The sequence below is a fragment of the Rhynchophorus ferrugineus genome, unplaced genomic scaffold (genome assembly GCF_030347505.1).
Source record: "Rhynchophorus ferrugineus isolate W39M unplaced genomic scaffold, kcgeb_rfMv2 rfM6, whole genome shotgun sequence".
Classification (NCBI taxonomy): Eukaryota; Metazoa; Arthropoda; class Insecta; order Coleoptera; family Curculionidae; genus Rhynchophorus; species Rhynchophorus ferrugineus.
The window spans coordinates 42,225,682-42,251,179 of record NW_027472585.1 but is presented as its reverse complement, the minus strand read 5'-3'; the positions used below and the strand labels follow the sequence as shown (position 1 = coordinate 42,251,179).

Below are 25,498 nucleotides of genomic sequence, written 5' to 3'. Positions count from 1 at the left end.
CCCTTTCATCAATCATTTTCGTTGAAACGAATAAGGACCAGTTAAATTTGTTAACTGAATACAATAATTAGTTATATAAATTAATCAATTATGCTTCATTAGCAGTACTTTTAGAAAATATTTAAACATTCTGTAAATTGATTTTAAATAGCTGAAAAAAGATACCGATAATTTATATTTAAAATGCCTACGCAAACATGCATATGATTTCATGGATAAGGTAACAGGTTAATTGAAAAGTCCCCGGCCTAACATAGTAAAACACATTTTTTGGCAAAATTAGTTTTTTTTATTCAACATAATTCCCTTCAAGGATGATCATCTCTTCATTCGACGAAAATTTCTTCCCAGAGAGCATTCTTTTGAGATCTAAAAACAGGAAATCGTCGCTGGGGAATACGGTGGATGAGAATTGCTTCCTTTTCATTTCATGGAAGCCCAATACATGGATTTTTGCCATTGTTTTCACTGACTTGTGACACGGTGCATTGTCTTGGTGAAGCGGCACTCTATTTTTCTTCAAATGCGGCGTTTTTTCGGCGATTACGTCCTTCAAAAGGCCAATAACGGTATGTAATAGTCGCTGTTGATAGTCTTTTTTTTTCAAGGTAGTCAATAAAAATTATTCCATGCGCATACCTAAATACAGACGCCATAACCTTGCCAGCTGAGTGTTGTGTTTTCTCACGCTTTGGAGCGTGTTTATCGTGTGCAGTCCACTTGAATGACTGTCGATTGGACTTCGGAATGAAATAATGGAGCCATATTTCATCCCTTGTCACACACCGACGCAAAAACCCGGGTTTGTTAAGCTTGATCTTCTTTAAACACTGCTTTTGGTTAAAAGTGAGCTCGTGCGGCACCCACTTTGCACAGAGCTTTCTCATACCCTAATATTCGTAAATGATATGATGTGCAGGTTCAGTTAACAGCATACCAATCCTTGATGTTTGATTTTCCTGAGACAATGTCCGGAAAGTCGGCATCAAGCCAAGTTTTTGTTTCAACTGTAAATAATTTGTAATTTTTTCGTTCAAAAAGCAATATTTTATAAACACGTGAAATTCCTTTTTATCCATCTTTTTCACATTAACAAAAGTTCCTTCACTCAAAATGCTATGATTCACAATCTAATGATCTGAGAGCTGTCAAATTTATACACGCATCTTTTGAGGGTTATGGCTAACTAGAAATATATGGATATAATTCTAGTAGCGCTATGTGTCAGGCTGGCCACTTTTCAATTAACCTGTTATGCTCTCCATAATTTCCATCATCATACGGTATCATTCAGCACCCTTGTCGAAAAATAACAAAAGTACATTTTATCGTTAGTGATGTTTTGTTGATTGTTGAAGTATATGTTGTTTATATTCATTAAAATGACACATGCTAAAGAATGAAGCCTAATGTTAATGCATTGACATCAATTTGCTAGTTTTGAAAAGGTACCATATCATCTGAATTTACCGTTTTACTGATTTGGTGGTTTGGACCTTCCTCGACTATAAACTAATCTCATTAAATCATTCTATATAGAATAAGTTACACCATCTACTATAAATTCTACAAAATGAATGAAAACTAACCGTACTTTGTAAACCCGCACGTAATTTGTTTGAAAATCATTTAAAATGTGAACTTTTGGTCGGCGCAACACGCCAGCGCAATAAATATAAACCGCAAATAAATTATGGAACCAATTTTGTAAAGGTATATCTGTTCGTGCTGCTTAATTCTGCAAAATTCCCCAAAAGCTCGCACGGCAACCAACGTTGATAACGCGAAGCGACGCTCCCATAAAATTTAAAAGCCCAAATCAAAATAAATTCTTTTTTAAAGCACCCCGTATGCGGTTAGATGTAATGAGGTCGGCGCGGGGGTGACCGTAGAACGTAAAAAATGCCGTTTCCGCGGCCGGGACGGGGAGGAGGTGGCGGACGGTGGAGTAGGAATGTCGGCGTTAGTGTCTGGCGGGATTTGGACTTTATTAATACTTTACGGGGAATTGGAATTTTAAAAGGGATATAATGGAAAATTTGATATGGAATAAAAGGTTTTATTAGATCAACCGGATTAATGCCATCATGTCCGGGTTATGCTGTTTTATGAAATATTCGCGGTTCTAAATGAGGAAAAAAAACATCATGCTTGGATCTTTTGAAAATTACTTCGTATAGCACGTTTAATTAAATAAATAAATATTATCAATTCAGCAAAAAAAAAATCATCAACAAAAGCACTATCAGGTCAATTGAGAAGTCCCCGGCCTACTATATTAAAACAATTTTTTTTGGCAAAATTAGTTTTTTTTATTCAACATAATTCGCTTCAAGGGTGATACATTGATTATATATATCCTAGCCACCTTCCAATCAATTTCTGCTCGTTCTTGTGGAGTATATTCATCCACAATTAAATTTGCATGTTTATATATCACAATAGTTAAAGCGAAACTGAGCTAAACGTCACATAACCAAGATGGTGCGCGTTCCAAATGGCCGCGGGACTTTCGTCCTACCTGTTAGCAGTGCTAAGATGTTAGAAAACATTTATGATTTAGTACGAAACCTAATATATTGGGAAATATTACAAAATTCCGATGTTTATTAATTTTTTACGTAATTTCCAAAAGATCCAAGAAAGTACATCTAAAAAACCATCAAAAAAATCTCACTAAAACTAAAACAAACACTTACTTGAATTTTGTTTAGGCACATATGGGGATAGTAATCTGGTCCTTTTCTTCTCGTAACCTTTTTGAGTGATATCTCCTGTAACAGAAAACAAAAACGGTTTTAAGCGAACTTTCCTATAGATGCTGGAGCTATTACTTCAGACACAGCGACATGTTTTTATGATTTCAGATCGATAAAGGAATTCTGAAACATTCTCGGATAGATAAAAATAAGTCGGGAGTTGGAATCTGCGAGGGACTCTATCGGTTGAGACTGATGGGGATGTCTTGTTTCTGTCTGGGATAGATCGAGAGTTACTGCCGAACTTTCTGATGGTTTTTGTTCTAAATAATTAGCGAATTCAGTTAAGGCACCAGAAAAAAAGTTCTGATACAATTTGTTATATAAATAGAAAGGATATTTATCATGTTCAAAGATATTGTTTATTCTGATAAGTTTTTACTGAATATTAATACTTTATTATTGTAATCATCACAAGCTATTGTTACTTCTGTGCTTGACCAGTGTGCAGAACAAATTTGTCTTCAACTCGGAGCATACTTTTCCTTCTCATATTACTAATTCACTTAATTTAATTAAAAAGAGACAAAATAAAGTCTGATGACATCGTTGACATACGTCTGAAAAATTATTCAAAACATTGATTATATCTCATTATCAGAAGTTATAAACCGGCAAATTTTCCTTTGGCACTGGAAATGATGGAGCCATATTTTATCCATTATCACATATCGATGCAAAAACTCGGGTTTATCACACTTGATCATCTTCAAACACTGCTCCGAATCATCAACTCGTCGTTGTTTTTGGTCAAAAGTGAGCTCGCGCGGTACCCACTTTGCACAGAGCTTTCTCATACCCAAATATTCGTGAATGATATGATGTACACGTTCAGTTGATATCTTTAGAGTGTCTGCTATTTCATTCAATTTCAATTTACGGCCATTCAAAATCATTTTGTGGATTTTTTAAATCTTTTCTTCGGTAACAACCTCTTTTGGGCATCCACTGCATTCATCGTCTTCGGTGCTCATTTCACGACGTCTAAACTTAGCATATCAATCCTGGATGGTTGATTTTCCTGGGGCAGTGTCCGGAAACTCAGCATCAAGTCAAGTCTTTGCTTTATCAACACGCGAAATTCCTTTTTATCCATTTTTTTCACAATAACAAAAGTTGCCTCACTCAAAATGCTATAATTCACAAACTAATGATCCGAAAGCTGTCAAATTTACACACGCGTCTTTTGAGGATTAAGGCTTACTAAAAAACATATGCATTTAATTCTAGTAGTATCATCCATGTGTCAGATGGGGGACTTTTCAATTGACCTGTTAAATATAAGTTCTTCAATAGATATACATTATATGTATTAAAATTTTAAAATAAATTGTATTTGATAACGTTATTTTTGTTTCTTTATTTTTTTTAGATTAGTATTTTGCATTATAAATTTTGAAAACGTGCATTGACTGTTTTATTGTAAGGACAGTATACATAGTATACATTCTAATAGATTTCCTTTATCAACTTGTATCATATTATTAATTAATAACAACGATTAATTATTTAACGTTAACATATTCGACATATTTGAACAATACAAAATCAAATTTTCAATCACTAAACGAGCTTTGTTCGATCGAATCGGTTTTACTTAATTTCATTAAACAAACATAATAGTTCGGAAACTATAGTAAGGGGATTAAATCATCTCGTCCGAAGATAATAGGAACTGTCAGTCATATAACGCTGTCGTGTAACGCTCCAAGCTATCCTCGCGCTGGATAGAGTTCTGAAGATATCTCTTTTTTGTGTGTGTATATATCGAACGCACTTTTCACGACTAATTTATATTGAAATCAGGCGTGCTCCGTGTCGAACCCGAACGCCTACGGGGTAATTTATCCGATGGAACGTTTGCGAAATTGAATGTGAAAGTTTGCTCGAAAACAGGCAAAAAATATATTAAGATATCGACGGGGTGATAGAGGTAATGAAAATAAACTCCTTCATTTTCGAAGGTGATTTTCCGTTCGGATGGTTATTTACATACGACGAAGTAATAAATAAAATCGTATTAAATTAAGATATCGAATAAAAGGTGGGATTGAAAAAGCCTTTGAAGAAAAAAAATATATTCAGTTATATTTTTAGATGTATCACAAGCCTTCGATAAGGTATGGCATGACGGCCATACCCCAGCGATTATTTCCTGTTCTCAGATCTCAAAAGAATGTTCGCTGGGAATAGTAATTAATGCAACCTAAAAACGACCGCATTTGAAGAAAAAGAAAGTGCTGCTTCACCAAGATAATGCACCGTGTCACAAGTCAGTGAAAAGGATGGCAAAAATCCATGAATTGGGCTTCGAATTGCTTCCTCATTCACCGTATTCTTCAGATCTGGCCTCCAGCGACTATTTCCTGTTCTCATATCTCAAAAGAATGCTCGCTGGGAAGAAATTTTCGTCGAATGAATAGGTAATTGCCGAAACTGAGGCCTGTTTTGATCAAAAGGTCAAATCGTACTACAACAATGGTATCGAAAAGTTGGAGGGTTGTTATAATCAGTGTATTTATTGAAGGGAATTATGTTGAATAAAAAAAACTATTTTACTATGGTAGGCTGGGGCCTTTTCAATTGACCTGTTATATTTCTGGATAGTAGTGAAATGCTGCTCGTTCCTAGATCATAGGAGTACTGTGTCTGCGGAATCGCTCAAAGTGATTATGTCGTCCTCGCTGTTGTTGTGTTTGATGTGCACAACATTAATGAACTCTTGAATTCTAGGCCTATCCACTTCATTTCCAGTCACTCTCGAAGGCAATTGTGACACACCAATACAACTATTTTATCATTTTCTGTCTCTCGCTGGTCATCGGTATAATTAGCACGTAACACGTAACCAATAAAGCCGAAATTTTGTATGAGACATTGACACTTTGTATGGGGAAATAAAATTGTTGTTTTTACAATTTTGCTCGCAATTATTCCATATTTTTTCAGTATTAAAACCTACTTCTACAAAACTTTTAAAAGCAAAATTAGACAAATCGGCTCAGCCATTCTCGAGCTTTAGCAAGACTAACGAACAGATATTTATTTTTTACATTTTCTATTGGTTTAGTGTTCAGTGTACTGTACGTTATGACGTTGATATAATAGTTAGAACTGTCCATAAGCGCCTAAAATGAAACAGATATCTCTTGAATATCGGAGTGTTATCTGTATGTTGAGTCAGGAAGAATACTATATGTGACAAATTATAGAAAATATATTTTTATGCAAGGGTATATATTATAGTTTAATATGAAAACGAGCTACTGGGGGAAATCAAGATCAGAAGAAATCTGGACGTTGACAATCTACAACAAAGCAGGGAGATTAAGTTTGTTGTAATTATAATTTTATGCGTTAAGAATGGTGATGGTGGTGTTCTTTTGGTTATAATAAGCCCTGTCATATAATTAAAATTGATGTTTGATAGTTTTATTTTTTTTCGGTAAAACAATGACCTCAAACATGCTTTAAAATTATGTGAAGGATTTCTAGAGCAAAAACGAAACGAAAAAGTTTTGAAAATAATAAAATGTTCACCACAATAGCCAGGCTTCTTTCCTGACAAATTATTATTGGATGAAATTGATAAAGAAGATGAACTCTCCCCTATTTCCCTGATTTGTTATCCTCAGATTACGTTTCTTTCCAAACTTGAAGAAATTTTTAACTCAGATAGCATACTCGGTAAGGTATAATGATGTTGGACCAAGTATGTTAAAGCTGAGGTATATAATTAAAATTGGCGGAAACTGAATAAAGAAGACTATCTGAAAATACGTCAGGAAAATGCCATTATTTCTGGACCGAATCGATTAGTAAAAGTTTTGTATTTCGACAAAACAATGATTCTATACATTCGATAAAATTATGTAAGTGGTATTTAGAGCAAAAATAAAACGAAAATGTTTTGAAAATAATAAAATGTCCACCATAATAGCCAAACTTCTTTCCTGACCTAAATTAGTATGAGATAAACTTGATAGAAAAGATGAACTCCCCGGTATTTTCCTGATTTGGTACCCCCGGACTACCGCTTCTCTACAAACTTGAAGAAATTTCTAACTGAAATAGTTTATTAGGCAATATTTACTGATGTTGGACCAAGTGTATTAAATCCAATGATTAATATACATTAGAAATAAGTAGGAATGTAGTCAAAATCGGAAAATTAGAAAGAAAAATCATTACTATTCCGACCACCTTTCGCCTTATCCCCGTAGTTGCACTTGTTTATAGCAAATAAACTATTTTATTGATATATAGGGTCACATCACGATCACAATTGATACGAAAACAATCCCAGATCGTATTGTTCTCGTTAAAATAAAGAAAATAGACGTCTTTTAACCGTGCCATAAAAGCCCTCGTAAAACTGTAATATTTGCCAATAAAATTGTGCATCGATTTTCTATTTTAAATAAAAAGCCAATTAACTCCTTCATCGATATTCATTAATCGCTTCTTGAACAGATTACTAGTTTGATTGACATGGCGTTAATTAAAATCAACTGATAATTTATTATAATTATCTGGATGGCAATATATCATCGATAATTTCTGACAGATTGAGTTGACTTAATTTAGTTTTAAGGTAAAAATTGACTTAGATGTTTTTTTTTCGTTCCTTGAATAATATTGATTAATAATAATGAGTTCTGTAACTAACAATAATGCGAATTTATAATAAGAATTTATGCGAGTCTCGACACTAATAATATTAGATGTTGATATTCATATTGATCAGCGATATCTACCAATAAATAGATGATAAACAACCTAACCTAACTAGTCAATGATTATGACAGTTTTCTGTAAAAATAATCGTTTTCCATTTAGTTTTATTGTGGAGAAACGGTAGTAAAAGTGGTAATATTTATGTTAATCACAAAAAACTTGTTGTAAGACCAAAAAAGACACTTCGAACTCACTTCGAACTATCAAAAAACTTTCAGACACCCTAACAGTTGATTGATCAATTGTTTCTAGAGGTTTGCATACGATGAAAAAGATACAAAATGAGGGAAATAGTTGCCACACGAATTGATTGGTAATTCGATACATTGCTTGTCGTACAAAAAGAAAAGGAAAGAATAAGAATCTTCTCTATGATGTATTGTGATGGGCGATGAAAAGTGGATCAATTACAACAGTTCCAGGTATAAAATGTCATGGGTTCCAAGACAGTTATCCACATTGACACCAAAGCGGAACCATCATCAATTATTTTTTGCAAAATTGTTTTTGTTTGTTTTTGACTATAGCGACCCTCCAACTTTTCGATACCATTTTTGTAGTACGATTTGTCCTTTGCTTCAAAATAGACCTCAGTTTCGGCGATCACCTCTTCTATCGACGAAAATTTTTTCCCAACGAGCATTAATTTGAGATCTCAGAAAAAGAAAAGGAAAAGGCTGGGGGCCAGACCTGGAGAATACGGTGCATGAGGAAGCAATTCGAAACCCAATTTATGGATTTTTGCCATAATTTTCACTGACTTGTGACACGGTGCATTGTCTTGGTGAAGCAGCACTTTCTTTTTGTTCAAATGTGGCCGTTTTTCGGCGATTTCGTCCTTCAAATGGCCCAATGGATTTTTTAATTTTTTCGTCAGTAACAACCTCTTTTGAACGTCCACTGCGTTCACCGTCTTCGAAGCTCATTTCACCACGTCTAAACTTAGCACACCAATCCTTGACGGTTGATTTTCCTGGGGCAGTGTCCGGAAGCTCGGCATGAAGCCAAGTTTTTGCTTCAACTGTATTTTTTCCCTTCAAAAAGCAACATTTTATCAACATGCGAAATTCCCTTTTATCCATTTTTTTCATAATAACAAAAGCTGCTTCACTAAAAATGTTAGAATTCACAAACTAATGATCCGACAGTTGTCGAATTTATATATGCTTCTTTTGATGGATAGGGCTAACTAAAAATATATATAGATTTAATTCTAGTAGCGCCATCTATGTGTCAGTGGAATCATCAGGGGCAGTGTATTTGGGGTGCTGAAACATAATGAAACCCGCGACTGCTGTTATTTACAGACGTTGATTGAATAAACTGAGAAATCGATGAAGAACAGTTTGGCTGGAACACTGTTTGAAAATGCTGAAGAAGTGAGAAAATGGATCGATGATTTGATTGCAGCAGAACAAAGAAGAAAGTTTGATACTTTGATGCCTTTTTAACTATTGAAAAATGATCAAAATACATGTAAGTACCTAATACTAAAAAACTATTAAATTCAATAAAAGCGTTTAATTTTTAACGAAAATTTTGAAAAACTGTCGGAATGATCTGAAATATATTATATTTCTTCGTTAATTTTCAGCTTCATTGGATGAAACGTTGTTAGAAGAAAAATATATTGATGTTTTTTTGTATATTTTAAAATCTTCTTTATACCAACTAGGGTTTATTTGAACTGGACCTATGTGGGCTTCGAACCACGGTTCTCGGCATTAAACCTACCGAGACTGGCGAGTGACCAACTTATAAATCATCCCGGAAGACATACGGTCAAACTCAGCCAAGTTACTGAGGTGACTAGAAGCATTTTCCTTGTTGGATTTTGCACTCTTGCCTTATGGATAATCACAAACATAAATTAACAACCATGCCTTAGCAGGATTAAAACCTGCAACTATCGCAACAGTAAGAATACTGTTCTGTCGCCTTGACCACTGCGCAAACCAAGCCGGCCATATGATGTAAGTAAGGATGTCAACCGCAGAGGAAAACATCGATATATCCATCTTTTTTTAAGACCACTTTTTTAAATTTTATATATATTTTTTTTCAGCATCTCTGGTTTGTTTCTTTGTGATACAACAAATCCTGCGGAAACATCACAAGCCGGTCATATTGCTTTTTCTTCTTGACCGAAACTTTTTTAATTTGTACGACTTCCCATCCCGAATTAAGAGAAATCACTTCGGCAGACGATTTTGGAAGTTTTTTAATTTAATTTTTGGCCGGATTTGAACGTCACCGGCTCCCACAACGACCCGTCCGGGAATTTAATAAAGAACATTGTAAATATGTTTCGTTCCGAACTTATATTTCCGATCAAAATCGAACGCCATTTTGCCAGGCTTTGTATCGACGTCCACGGATTACTAAAAAGAAGTTTCGGTCAGAACCTTTATATAAAGGGAAGCTACTGGTTATTACGGGAAGAGTTTTGAAATGCTTTAAGTGTTCAAGATTCTTATTATAAACGTTTTTTTTTTCATATGTTCAAAGCTTAATCCTTTAAGACAATGCTCTTAAGAGCGCTTTTCAAAATTTAAATAATTTTTGGAGATGCAACTATTTAGTGACGTGACATCCAAAAACGACACTCTATTTTGTTCGAGATGGCTGACATGATATCATTGTCTCCTTTATACATTGTTATATTGTAAAAAATAAAATGCGAATGGCTAAAAGACTTTCGGCACCTTGAGCCTGTTGAATGTTATCCTTATATGATTAGTTATATATCGGTTACTTAGCTGGTTAATACATTTTTCATCTTGTCTCAAAAGAATCTCAAAAGAATAAAAAAAGAGTCCATCCAAAATAGCAGTGAACTCATGTCATCAAGATGTACAATGTTCCCTATTACAGTGCGTAAATTCGTTTTAATACGAAACAATATATTCCTTGCCAATTTTTTTTGTAAATCTGACATAGCTATCCTTCAGAGTTTCTAGAATGAAGTGTTGCGAGTCACTGTTAATGCCCCATATTAGGTCTCCTTATAACCCATAACGAGTGTGATTCGAAAGTACTCTGAAAGACTTAGTGCATCTCAGTGCACTCGCCAAACAGTTAAATGTGCGCGATGATAGTGAACTGCATAGGCTTAAACGCAAACTCCCATACGAACTGATTAATAGACACATAGAGTAAGATATAATAATCTCTAGAATAAGTTAGAATCGTTAGTCTTTAGAGTAAGTTAAGATAGACATTAGAATAAGTTGAAATAGTATCACTTACTGAAGCGATCTTCTATATATCAGTATAGTTATAACGTAACATGTCAATTGAAAAGTTCCCGGCCTACCACTGTAAAACACATTTTTTTGGCAAAATTATTTTTTTTTTATTCATTAAATTACTTCAAGGTACCATTTTTGTAGTACGATTGGTCATTTGCTTCAAAATAGGCCTCAGTTTCGGCGATCACCTCTTCATTTGACGAAAATTTCTTCCCCGCGAGCATTCTTTTAAGATCCGAGAACAGGAAATAGTCACTGGGAGCCAGATCTAGAGAATATGGTAGATGAGGAAGCAATTCGAAGTCCAATTCATAGATATTTGTCATTGTTTTCACGGACTTGTGACACGGTGCATTATCTTGGTGAAACAGCACTTTCTTTTTCTTCCAATGCGGCCATATTTGGAGATTCCGTCCTTCAAACGGTCGAGTAACGCCATATAATAGCCGCCGTTGATGGTCCTTCCTTTTTCAAGGTAGTCAATGAAAATTATTCCATGCGCATCCCAAAATACAGAGGCTATAACCTTGCCAGCCGACTGTTGTGTTTTCCCACGCTTTGGAGCGGGTTCATCGTGTGCAGTCTACTCAGATGACTGTCGATTGGACTTCGGAGTGAAATGATGGAGCCATGTTTCATCCATTGTCACATATCGATGGAAAAACTCGGGTTTATTACGCTTCATCATCTTTAAACACTGGTCTGAATCATCAAATCGTCGTTGTTTTTGGTAAAAAATGAGCTCGCGCGGCACTCAATTTGCACAGAGCTTTCTCGTACCCAAATTTTCGTGAATGATATGACGTACACGTTCAGTTGATATCTTTAGAGTGTCTGATATTTCATTCGATTTCAATTTACGGTCATTCAAAATCATTTTGTGGATTTTTTAAATGATCATAGCAATCCTTGATGGTTGAATTTCCTGGGGCAATGTCCGGAAACTTGACATCAAGCTAAGCTTTTGCTTCAACATTTTTCCCTTCAAAAAGCAATACTTTATTAACACGCGAAATTCCTTTTTATCAATTTTTTTCACAATAACAAACGCTGCTTCACTCAAAATGCTATAATTCACAAACTAATGATCCGAAATGTGTCAAATTTATACACGCATCTTTTAAGGGTTAATGTTAACTAAAAAACATATGGACTTAATTCTAGTAGCGCCATCTATGTGTTCATGGGCACATTGTTGAAGTTCTAAGATGTTAATAAAAAAAACTGTGACTGAAGTATATGAAGAATATTTCACACCAAGTATATATTTTGCTTGGAAATCCTTCTGTGCAGTAGTCCGCAATTATTTTACCTTTACCATACGTTCCATTCTCGTTTAAGCCAGTTACGTACGGGGCCGATTTTAACTGACAAATATTTGATCACTCGGTAATTGAATAACGATCGACGTGCCATAATATAACGGCGGCTGGCTTACGATATATACTTGGCTTTTGTCTCTAATTGGTTGGCAATAAACCAATTCAACCGTGTAATTGTTGGCACGAAGCGAGCCCACTCGCCCATCCAGATTGTCCGGCCGTTCGAATCCAGACCGACTCTGGATCTGGCAGCGGTGAGAAATTGATACATTCTGCCTCGTTGGGTATTATTATACGTATTGTTGATTACCCGCAGGGCATATATGTAATTGAGGATATAGTTCTACCAATAAAACAGCCAATGCACGTCGTCAATGCCGTCGAATGAATTTTCAAATTTAGTTTGTAAAAACGTAAAAATCGTTTTAAGCTCATTTTACTAATTAGCATCACTCTAGTTAAAAAAAACGGAACGACGTTTAAAAAGAATAAAAGTATAAAATTCGGTTTGTGTTGGTACAGGTCGACACTGTTGTCATATGTCCGCAAAATTATTCAAAACATTCATGATAATTGATGATATCAGACGCTTGTTTTCATACATTTCTAACCATTGTTTAAAATTTCTTACGAGGGTCACTATTTATATTTCGGGAATAGGAAAAAAACAAATAGATAAGCTGCGAACATATTTTTAATAATTTTCAAAATACTCGCCCCGACGATCGATACACTTTTGCATACGCTTAAACCAATTTATTCAAGCATTTATTCCATTCCGAATGAGGTATCTTGATGAAAATCGTTGACCAAGGTTATTCTTCACGGATGGAAACAAAAAGAAGTCATTGGGTGCCAAATCAAGGCTGTACGGCGGATGATCCATCAATTCGATGTTTTGTTTTTCGTCATTGCCATAATGAAGAACAATCTGGCGTCTCTTGTTTGTTTTCCTTTTTTCCTCAAAACTGTCAAACGATGGAACCGTCAGGTGGACTCACATGACAACAGTGTTGCCAATTTTCTTGCCAATAAATTGCGTTAGAGATGCAAGTATTTATATCATTAAATATGAAATTGAGTTCAGTAAGTTCATGCAGTTTTATTGAAAATATATTTGTTAGCGTGTTGCTAAAACAAAACAGGCGACGAATTAATATTAACTTGATGTTAGCCCTATTCAAGGTTAAGTTTATGAAATGTATAAAAACAGTGAGTAGTTTTATCCATATAAATATTATTTAATACAATTGTCTCAGAGGAAAATGTTAGTCTAGGAAATATCCATAAAAACTTAAGAATATGCAGTTTCTTGCGGCATGTAAGTCATTCCTTCATATATTTTTAGGAAAATCTAGAATTTAAATGGTGTCTAATGGAACCTTAAGATATTGTTTTTCGTTTTAAAAGAATACCGTTTTTAAAAGCATATAATAAAATTAAGGAATATTTATTATTTCAATTTTTGTATCTTGACGAGACATCGATGTATATATGACATAATTATTTTATTATTGAACTAGAACTAGGAATACTAGGAAACCAAATTCCTATTCTGGAATAATCTTTCTATTTTCTATTATATTATTTAGTCAAATATCTCAAACATTTTCGAGATTATCGGCAGCAGAAGACATCTTCTGGTGTATATCTTGGTATGAGTTTTGTTACGTTACAATTACTAGGAAGATAATTTATTCGTAGTATTGTGTAAATAGTTTTACACTCTTCTGTAACGGTTCTCGTAAAATTTCTCCGGGTTTGATTTAAAATCAGTCATAATTTAGGAGGAAACTGTTATTAAACAGAATGTTCCGTCTGCTATTCGATCTATTCGAAGTCTTATTTCTCTATACAATGATGAAAGGTAAAAACAACTGCGCAGTAGAAGAGCCCAACCAGCTTTCTAAGTTGGTTAACTTGGTTCCAAAGGAAAATTTGATTGAGTCAATCTTATTCCAACCTGAATGAGGGTAGAATTCTTTACTTATTTTTAATAAAAAGAACTTTGATGCTATTGTCATTATTCTTATAGATACTAAAATATTCCTCAAAAAAATAAAACATGGAGGACGAACAGTGTAAATCAATATACCTGTTCAAAATGTCTGGCGTTATAGTATGTACTGCTATTACAAAGTTAACGTACTGTCACATATTTTACTGTTCAGGTCAGGAAGAAAGTCCCATTAGCAGAAAGTTAAGTGACATAACACGGCCACCTCTAGATTTATTATCATCAAGTGAAGGCATCTCGAGAAGTTAAAGAATTTCCCTTCAGCCCGAGTCATATTACAAGCGAATTTAACTTTTGATGAGACAAACAACCTGTACGAGGTACCCCCTCCCTCCTTAACGTAATGATATATATACACCGGGAACTTTAGTCAGGTTGTTTGTGAATAGTTTTATGAAAATAATGTTTCGCTGGTGATTTTTCTATTATAAAAGACGAAACACGTAAAATTATACAAATTATGACTACTATATAAGGTGTACGACATTAACGACATTTCTTTTTAGTTATATTATGATTTAATTAAACGAACAAGAAATGTGCGACGAATACATATGGTGGGCAAATATTACTATTATAATGATGTTAATTTTAATTTTATGATTTTGACGTATATTTTATGTTTCAAATAATAATCTAAGATGGGTTTTTTAGAATACAGATTATCATTAAATGTTTCTGGTTCTGGTTGAAATTCGTTACAATATTCCACATTGATGTGAGTCTCAAAAGCTTTGGATAATATTGGCAAGTATGGCACGATCCAATGATTGTCTACATCAACATTTTGTCCTCTTACCTTCACAACTACCGATCGCCCATTGTACGCAACTAATCGCTGACGATACAATGGGTATCCATCATTTCCCGTTATGGTTTCAGCAATGAGGTCTCTTGGGTATCGCTTCAAACACTTGCCGTCAACCATAGAGGGTGAATTGTAGTTGAACACTTCGCAAGGTCCATATATCATGTGTTTGGTAACTACTGCATGCAATTTTGGGTCAACTGTGGGAAAGTGGGCATGAAATTGTCCTGTATAATATATGTAGCGCCAAATGATGTCATCTGGAAACAGTTGTTATATTTCTGAATGTTGGCCAAGAAATGCTTAGAATCATTTCCAATCCCAGAAACTAAAGAGCGTAAAGGATCTGGTGGTGGGACCAACTGTGGCAATTTTACTTTGCCTCCAGCACAACATAATCCAGTAGATTCAGCACTGTATTTTAACGCCTTGCAATATTTACAAATTATTGTCATTTCCCCAATTGTTACCGATTTGTCGGCACAATAATCTATTGCTGCATCATAGTGGAATGCAGCTCGTTCCAGGATCACAGAAGCATTGTCTCTGCGGAATCGCTCAATTTCATTATATCGTGTTCGCTGTTGTTGTGTTTGATGTGCACGAACTCGTTGCATTCTAAGCCTATCTACTTCATTGTCAGTCTCTAAAGAACGCAATTCTGACATAGCAATACGACTATTTTCTAGATCTGCCTCTCTCTGGTCATCAGTGCGGTTAGCACGTGAGGTAGCTCTTCATAGTCATTGTAAGAACTTTATCTTTGATGATGCCAAGATATTAATTCGCAATAATCCTGTCAGTGATGTGAATGAGAGGACCAGCTTAATACAACGCTATTAACGCCCAACTCATAATGGAAGCTCCCCCATGCTTGACTGTAAAAAACAGGACCTTATGCTTCTTTTGAGATTCCCCATACTCCACTATATTCTCCATTTATAGGACGTATTCAGTCACAAAGTTAATTTTACGGGTGTAAAGGAATACAAATCTACTGATTGGTGGCTTATCATTAATAGCTGCAAAAACAGTTCAAAATGTGTTTTATTGTAATAATTTCTCGACTAAAAGATGATCTACAGATTAAAAAATAATTACAATAATCTTAGTTGTTGGTAAATGCAATGTTATCAATGAGCTATTGTTAAGTGGAGAACCATCAGACGTCAAGTTAGATATGATGAAATAGTTTGTCTATATATTGGGCAAGGAACGAAAGTGCTTCAAATATATTTGTAAGATATTTTCTAAGCTCTGTATGGAAAATTGAAAGCTGGAATACTTGATGGAACTCAAATTTAGATACTGATGAAAGATACAAACCTTATGGAATTTTTGACTGATAGGTGGACATGAACATGACATATTGGTGTTGGAGATAGAAGTTGTGGAAAATATCTTTAGGTAAGCTTTAGGAAAAGATATGAACATAAAGTTACGCTTTCTCCACAGCCATCAGGGTAGATCTCCTGAGGTTCTGGGAAATTATTGTTTAATTTTAAGAATATGTTGGTTACTGTCTCATATTTACTGTTTCTTTAGTATATCCAGCGACAAAACTTCAGCCAGCAAATTTTAATAAAAAATAAATTATTCGATTGTAAATTCAGCGATTAAATATAATTAGTCATGTAAACTGTTATTAGCATTCATGAAACAAACATTACAAAGAAACAGCTATAGTTTACACATAGGTTCCGCGTAAAACCGTGTCCTTCGAAATTGGCGACAAAACTATAGCACCGTTACGTGAAAAAATATAAAAGAGTAGATTTTTTACAATTTCAATCAGATTCTTCCGCCGGATTTCATATATGTTTTTAACATAAACTTGATCTAATTTTTTTTTGTTCTGGCCTAAAAACCAGGCGGTGGAATGCATGACGCATACCTGGTCGCGGAGACTTGCCCTGGAGTGACAAGTTGGACCGGGTTATGTGAGACTGCCTCTGGGCTTACCAATATACTAAACCGCCTCACAGTTGACCCCTGTGGATCACTACTGCTACTGCATTAAATTTGGGGATATGGCACCCGCTGATCGGACAGCCGTTATTGGGCACGAGGGCCCGGCGATTCTATTGATTCGTAAAACTGAGTTAACACACAACTGGGTACTGTTGTATGGGGGCAAAAGTTATGACTGTAGCGATGGATGAGGTCGTTTCAGCCTGGAAAAGGGGGGGAGCTTGGCGGTGACGCGATGCTAAGCTCCCAGCATGTCGACCAGCTCGCGAACAAGCGCGTTTTCAGAAGAACTTGAGCTGAGTTGTTGTTTGTGGAATGACTGAGATATGAAGTGCTTGATTTCTGAAGTGTCAGTTTCCCTATGAATTTGATTATTTCTGACAAACCATGGAGCATTTAATATTCTCCTGAGGAGCTTATTTTGGAAAACGTGGAAGCCGTTTGACCTGGTTGGGTGTAACAAACTTGAAGTAGACATTAGATCCATAGAGGAGTACGGACCGAATTAACATGTTGTAAAATAAGCATTTGATGGAGATGGGAAGTCTGCTAGAAGGGCAGATCAGAGAAGAGAGCAGGTTTGCTATCCCCGAACCTTTTTTGGATTGCTTTCTGGATTTGACCTTGATCTAATCCTTTCCATTCATTTTGGATACCATTTTTTAGTTGTTCAACATCGTTAAATTAATTATTATTGTAAAATGTGCTAAAGTTTTGTCGGCGAGTGTCTAATATGAAAATGAAGATCCACTGTTTCAATCCAATCAAGAATAACATGACAGTGGTTTTTACAATTTTATTACAGTCAGAGCTTGTTAATATAAATACTTAATCGCATAATAATAACACTGTATAACTGACGAATAATGTCCACTCAAGTGGACGACAAACTTGAAAGCGGAAAGGCATCCCGAATGACATTATTTGGATTTTTCCCCGGGAAATTCGAAACGCTCCCGTTGCGGTGGCACGACCCTCGTCTTCCATTGGCTTTCTCTTTTTATCAGGAATCGGTTTACTGTTATGTTGGGGCTTTAAATTGGGCCGCCCTGGCAGCTACAAAGTGTTTTTTATTGCGCCAATGTTCTTCCGAGGAGTTTATTCGGAGGATTTCCCAGCATCTTGTCCATTCCTTTGATGGTTTCCGTTATTGCTAAAGCAACGAAGATATATGCTTTCTTCAGGCGAGAGTTTTATGGGTTTTTATTAACAGATTGTTAAACTAATATCCAAAATGATTACGGATATAATATACTATCTATTAAAAATAATCTTATTTATATCAGAGTCTAATTTAGTGTTTAATGGCGAAGGAGCTTTGATCAAATGGTGAAGGCGCCACTTAATAATATTAAATGTGTTATGCTTTGTTCAAATTAATACGTTATTAATGTGTCAAATAAAACATACGCGATATTAACAGAAATAACAATTTATTTCAAAAAATAACCAAGAATCTAATTTACTTAATACCGAAGGAGTTTTTGAACAAATTGGTGAATGCGTTGTTTAATTATAAATTTAGTACATTAAATGATTATTTCGCGGAAAATATCTTATTGTTATCAATAGAGTAGGTGCAAAGATAGATTATATTTAGAAAACATTTTCTATTAATTGATATCAAGATCATATGCTTGGTGTTTTTATTATAAATTATCACTAAATAAAAAGGCGAATGCGCTAGTACATTAAATAATGTTTCCAGATAATTTTTTGCGAAATATTGTACTGTTATTAATAGAACATTATATTATATACTTCTTGTTAATAACCATATCATTATAGTCTTAATTTAGTATTTTAAAACTCGTTAAAAAATAAAAATGGTGAAGGAGCTTTTAATAAGTTTTTATTGAAAGTTGTAGAGGGCTTTATAAGAATTTTATTGAAATTCTTGATCAGAATGATCTGTTAGTTCTTAAATAAATTAATGGTACATAAAAATATCTGTTCAACAGCAAAATCTTCTCGTCAACGACGCGTACACATTCTCTTACAATTCACCGAACAAGTAAAACCGTCATCGGAAACCGACAAGATGCCGATCACTATCTTCCATTATCGGCCGGAATCTGTCCGGGAGAACATCGATGCAATAAAAAACGTTTTGTAGCTGCCAAGTCGATACAATTTAAAGGCCCGCCATAACCGTAAAACGATCCCTGATAAAAAAAAGCCGATAGAAGACGAGGGTCGTGCTACCGCAACTGGAACGATCCAGATTTCTCGGATAAAAATGCGGATAATGTCCTCCCGTGGCACTTTTCCAGTTTAGAGTTTATTATATGTGATTGAAAAGGATTGCCCCTTTTTCGGAGCGGGGTATATTGTTCGGCCAGGGTCCCTGAGAGTTACATCTTGACAGTGGCCATTTCTCTTCGAATATTGTATAAATTTATGTAGTTTCTATTGTCTATCTACTAGTATCTATGGTCTATCCAAAGTTTTTTGTACATACGACATCAAGATGCTTAATATATTGCCTGCCGCAATTTGTAAATTCGTTTTAAGTTGTTATTGTGGTTGAAAACTCCTTTAGGGTAATTGATATGAATCAATAGGTGAATGGAGTTAAGACGAAATGAAACAGTGGTGTTTACATTATGTAACCGTTATTTATTGGCAATATAAAGAAATGTAGAAAATACAAAATAGATAAAACGGATGGTAGCAGTGTTGGCCTGGAGACGAGGCTTGGGCAGTCGATGGTGGCACGTCTAAACCAAATGATGGTCGGGTACTGAATGATTGGAAATACCCTTCAATAACATCCCAGATAGACGTCTCGGGGTTGCCAGCTATTCGTTATCGGGTTCTAGTTGGCGCTGCTGGTGTTCAACATCTGGGATTATATTTCTGGGTATTTTGTAGACCGTTATTCCACTATGTAAAATGCGACATGCCTCAAGGTCGCTACACATAACAGTAATGAATTATTACATTGCAGATTTATTTTACTTCATGCTGGAAACAGGAATGGTAAATAACACCTTCGGTTTGGATGAACTCGGTCAGAAACATTGAAGAAGAAATTAACAGCTTAGTTATTCAGTTGAATGAAACTTTCTCAATATAATATGCCTCAAAGCATATTCTAAGATTCCAATTTCTGAGACAGGGTCATGTGAGCGGAAACAAGTAAAGGTGGGTAAATAGTTAATATATGTAAACTGTAGGAAATGTTATTGTAGAATGTAAAATATTCATGTGCACAGGTATGTTTCATTGTTGTTCAGAATATACTTGAGCATTTGGTTAACATTTATCAAGGGAGAAATAATAGTAACCGTTTTGAAGATATGGCAAATGCATTTAGGAGAATGTAGTGATTAAATCTAGTTTTATCAAGAAAGATGTATACTAATATTGAAGGATAATTACAGTGATATAAAAATGTTCTTACAAGGAATTACTGTACCAACGGACACAAGAACTAAGAGTAAAAGGAAAATATGATCTCTAATGAAAATAGAATTAATATGTTAATAAGATGGATTAGACCTCCAGGTGATACAACTACAAACGGGCCTAGAACTCTAACTCAAAAGGTGACATGGAAAATAGTTCAGTGTAAATATAATCAAACACAACCCTAAGCTACAAACTATTATAAGTGTGTAATTAATTGTAGTTTTAAGTCTTTTGATAATATATGCATTAGATAAACTATATATACATACGTACATACATACATACATACATACATACATACATACATACATACATATATATATATATATATATATATATATATATATATATATATATATATATATATATATATATACATGTATAAGTGCATACCAACCAATCCAACATATTTAACCAATGATAAAAGTGTATCCAAGACATATTTTACTTTCCATACCTAAAACCTGTTACAAACATAAAAGTATTTCCGTGTTATACCTCCTATTCCAATCTCCATACATCCCCCTATCCCTCTACCCTCCCATTTCATCGCCGTGCTCCTCCACCACTGACACAGTGGTCGAGGCAACAAAAAAACGGTTCAATTAACTTCCTACAGTGACCGCCCTCGGCCATCCATCTTTATTCGACGAAAATGTGTCGCCTCCCTCGTATCAACGCGTTCGGTTCCGAGCGACGCTCGATGCGCTTTTGCTGACGGGCACTGGCCGGCTTCGATCTCGTCCTCGTGACGATTAAATGATTTTAATTGATAGCGGTTTCCGAAAGCCGTGGCTAGATGGCCCCGGCGGTCGTTAATTAGGGTCTAGAACGTTGCGAATGTTTAGGGTGATTAGTCGCAAAGCGTGAGGGTGCTTTTTTGCGGCTATAGCGCCGTAAATCAGCGACAAAACGAGATGAGAAATTGCCGACTGAGTACCGCAGTTTTTTTGCGACCAAAACACGTATATATCGTTCGAATTATTAATTAATTGATTCACGAAATACTTGTAATTAAAACTTTTTATACAGTCTATTCAAAATTTATTTGTATATACGTCAACGAAATTTGTGACGTCAAAATTTCGCAATGTTGCCGTATGAATTCTTAGTTTTAGTTCAGTTTGGCCTTGACATACAACAAAATTCTAATCTAAATAAAATAATTAAAGAAAAATACTGTTATCAAATATAATTTATTTTAACATTATAGTAGATCTAATGCATATATTATCGAAGGACTTAAAATCACAATTAAATACACAGGTCCCAGAAGACATATGATCTTACCCAGCCCGGTTACTGGCGTGACTGGAATCATTTTCTTTGTGGAATTTTGCACTCTTGCCTAGGACAATCACAAATATTTAAAACCAACAAAAATTTACGACCAAGCCCCAGAAGGATTCGAACCCGCGCTATCACAACAGTAGGTGGACACCTTTACCACTACGCTACCAAGTCGGCTTTGACAGTTTTTGTGTAGCGTCAGTAGACTTGCTGTTGTATTGACGATACGGGATTCAAGAAAGAAAGAGCCAATATGCCAAACAATTAACTCGCAATCCTTATATTTTAATTAACAGCGTGGTAACAAACAAACCGACATTATTTAAACAAATATCACTAAGTGCTCACCTAACTAGCCCATTAAATGTTTCGGTAACATTCGAAATACCTCGACAGCTGTATTAATCAAAACAAGAGCGCCATTAACTCCCCATAGTGCACCGTCTCATCCATCTTTATCCAGAGAAATCGTCGCTCTTCATTTGGGGATGTCCAGTTTCTGCGATACCATTTCGTTCAGGCCAGCCGCGCGCGATCTCGTTAATCACCACTCCAGACGATTGAATCGATGCCGTCAAAAAAGAAACACGCCACTCGAAAGCCATTGATGAACGGCATCGGTTGTAGTTAATTAATGCCGACGTAACGATCGGAGGTGATCTTTGCTAACTTGCGGGTTATAAATTAGGGAAGGGAGTAATTTGAGTGCGCGAAATGATGCAGATGTAGCGAGGCGTATTACAGATGGTGGAAATTCTCCGATTGTTATGTCTTATGGTGACTATAGACATGAACGAAGCGAATGGTTCGGTACGTACACGAGACCATTCGCGAATATTCGGAGAAGATTCGGCATGGATTCAGTACACATTAATTGACAAAGATCTTCGGATTTGGTACTATTGTGCCTAAATTTATAACACACTATTTTCAACAACATCAACATATGTCAAAATTTAATGATAACATGAAAATTAATTATATTTGTCCATTAAGAATAGTAGCAAAAATTGTAGTAACTGGTAATAATTAGACAATTATTTTAAACATGATATATTTTAGTAACGGTTTAATTTATATTTTATAGGTGAGATGTAGCTAGAACTTGTTCAGAGTGTAGTCGAAGAATGTGAAATTCAGAGAATCAGAGAAGAAATTAGACAGTAACAAGTGGGGAATGATACTATGTATTAAACTTTTGATATGTCATTAAACGATTGCTATGTGATAAATTTGCTAAGAAAAGTAGAGCTGTATCAAATAATCATAATATAAAACAACGACATCCTAATGATCTAATGACAAACAAGGAAAACAAAACATTATTACATTTTATATATCGGTATAAGAGTACAGCTAGATAAATTATTGTTTTGTAACAATAATGATGTATTGACTGTAGATTTATTTCAACTTATAAGTACAATCATCCATTCATTTTAGGCTAGTAAATATACAATATGTTAACCAAAAGCTCAAGGTAAAAAGCTAAATTGTATGTATATAGTAGAATATAAAATACGTGTAGTAGATAGGTTAATTAAAGTTTTTCATATTTTTATTTAGATATTGCAACGATTATTATGTACATATTTTATTTTAAAACGTCCTTTTTATGTGTTAAAAATCTAAGTTTCATTATTTTTAAATTTTTCATGAGTTCCTTATTTATTTTTTGAAGTCGTTTAAATTTTTTGAGGGAAAATAGCAATAAAGAAACGATAATTAAGAATAAGGAATGTTTGAGGAGCCGGGGTACCCAGTCTAGGTGATCTGACAAATTTTCCAACCAAACTAGAACAAAAAAGTTCCTGGCCCCGTTGAGAATCGAAGCTGCGACATCCGCGTGTGTACATAACGCTCTAATTTAGACATCATACAAATACTTACATTGTTTGACCGACGTCTTATATCACAAGGTTTACGCTTAAAAAGCAAACTAAATGGTTTTATACTAAATTACTTCCAATTTTTCGTCACATCAGCTCAGCGATCACATTATGCACAAATACCTGATTATTTTAGATAAAAAAATATGTGAAAAGTTTGTACGTGCCTTTGAGATTTGAGGGTTTCGCTCGATTTTCCCCCCTTTCTCCCACCGGATTAAACGGAACCTGACTTGGTTCCAACGAAAGCACCTCGGAAGTGCACTCTTTCGAATAAAAAATTAATTTTGAAAATACATTAAAAATATATACAGTGGAACATAGAACCTCCTCCATTTTCGAAGTCTATTGATGAAAAAATATAAGGTGACCAGTACAAGATGATTTAAGTCCTTATAAGAAGATATCATGTTAGTATCTTTTAAAATTATAAACTAAAAAATAAACATCCTAATAAGCACGGTTGAGACATATCCTGCTGTCTAATGAATAACATGGTAAGTAACTCTTTTCCAAAATTACTGTATTTAACTCGTTTTACTGTATATTTTAGGTCAAGAATATGGTAGTCTTTTTGGAAAGAAGCTAAAGCACGCGCAGTCTTCTCAACTTTCACTGTCATCTGATAAATCCTATTCAGTAAAAAAGCATCTAAACTATAATTAAACTTAAACAAACTAAAATCCTTAATGTTAAATGCAGTGATTTAATTTAATTAACTTTATAATAGCTTTCAATTAGTTAATGAGCTGGTTTCATGGCGCAGTGGTATAGGCGATGGGACGGTCCTCCTACTGTTGCGATAACTGCACGTTCGAATCCTGCATTGAATTTATTGTGATTGTTTAAAATTTGTGATTGTCCTTCAAGGATCTTTATCCCAGTCACGCCAGTAACCAGGCTGGGTAAGATCGAATGTCTTCTAGGATGATTTCTAAAAGTTGGACACTCGCCAGTCGGTAGGCTTAATGCTGAGGACCGTCGTTCGGAGCCCACGTTAAACTTTAAACAGATAAACCCATAGTTGGTAAAATGAGACTTTAAAATATATATATGCATAAAAAATTAGTTCATGATAAAGTAATTTGGCGCCAACCATTTTTTCCAAATAATAAAACGTTTTTTATTCATTTCCATTCAGCGCATTCATCACCGGATAGACATGATAAATACGCATCCATCAAGATGAAAGAACAACTTCCACTCTCAAGGACCGATTAACTATATCCGTTTTTCTTCCTGGAAAAAATGAAAACGTAATTATTCATTTTCGGTCGTTTAACCGTTAGCGAAATGATCGATTGGTCGAAAAACGGGAATTAGATTGAATTAAGAGCGGAATCTTTAACGGTAATATCATCGACAATGCGAAGGAGGAAACTTTCCTTCGTTCGGTGTGAGAGTTTTAAACCTTTTGACGATAAATTCGTTCGAAAGTGGTGTGAGAGCGGCCGCAGCTGTTAGAAATTAAGAGCGAACAGAATGTAACGTCTCTTTACAGTTGCACTAGATTTAGGATGTATTATAAGAGGATTTTAGTGGGAAATCATCGACGGATTTTGTATGTGTGTGTTTACAAAATACTTTAAAGATTATACGGAACTTTATGCTAGCTCTTTTTTTATTATTTATTATTTAATTATTACATTATTATTAGTCGTTTCCGACTAATCTACAATTTGTCTTTATAATAACTTAAATTTAGGTATATAACTAAAAGGACCCATCGGCCCTATCTCAGTTTCTGATGAAATAATGTTTATACAAGTCACTGCTGTATTTTCTATTATATGCACCTAACTACACAACACTATAGATATACAAGATCAGATGTTTTGATTCTTTTGAGTCTGTATCCTGCCCTGGTGCACGTTAAAACGTTGCAATACTTCAATATTCTCATGAGAATGGAGTCTTTCCTCATGCCCCCTTGCAATTCTCTTGATTTATTGACTGACCGTGGGTATCTGAAAGTCTCGATGTAAGCAGTCAGTCCTGTAGAATTTGGGTGCGACCACAATACTTCTCAGGATTTTGTTC

At 34.9% G+C, this 25,498-nt stretch overlaps 1 protein-coding gene across 7 annotated transcripts in view; it reads right to left on the bottom strand.

Moving 5' to 3' along the window:
• Window positions 1-25,498, bottom strand: part of DIP2 (disco-interacting protein 2) — a 437,652-nt gene that overhangs the window by 97,664 nt on the left and 314,490 nt on the right. For all 7 annotated transcript variants that reach the window (XM_076406731.1, XM_076406732.1, XM_076406733.1 and 4 more), the window contains exon 6: window positions 2,700-2,774. In XM_076406731.1, the coding sequence (XP_076262846.1) occupies window positions 2,700-2,774 (75 nt within the window). The remainder of the gene's footprint in view (window positions 1-2,699; window positions 2,775-25,498) is intronic.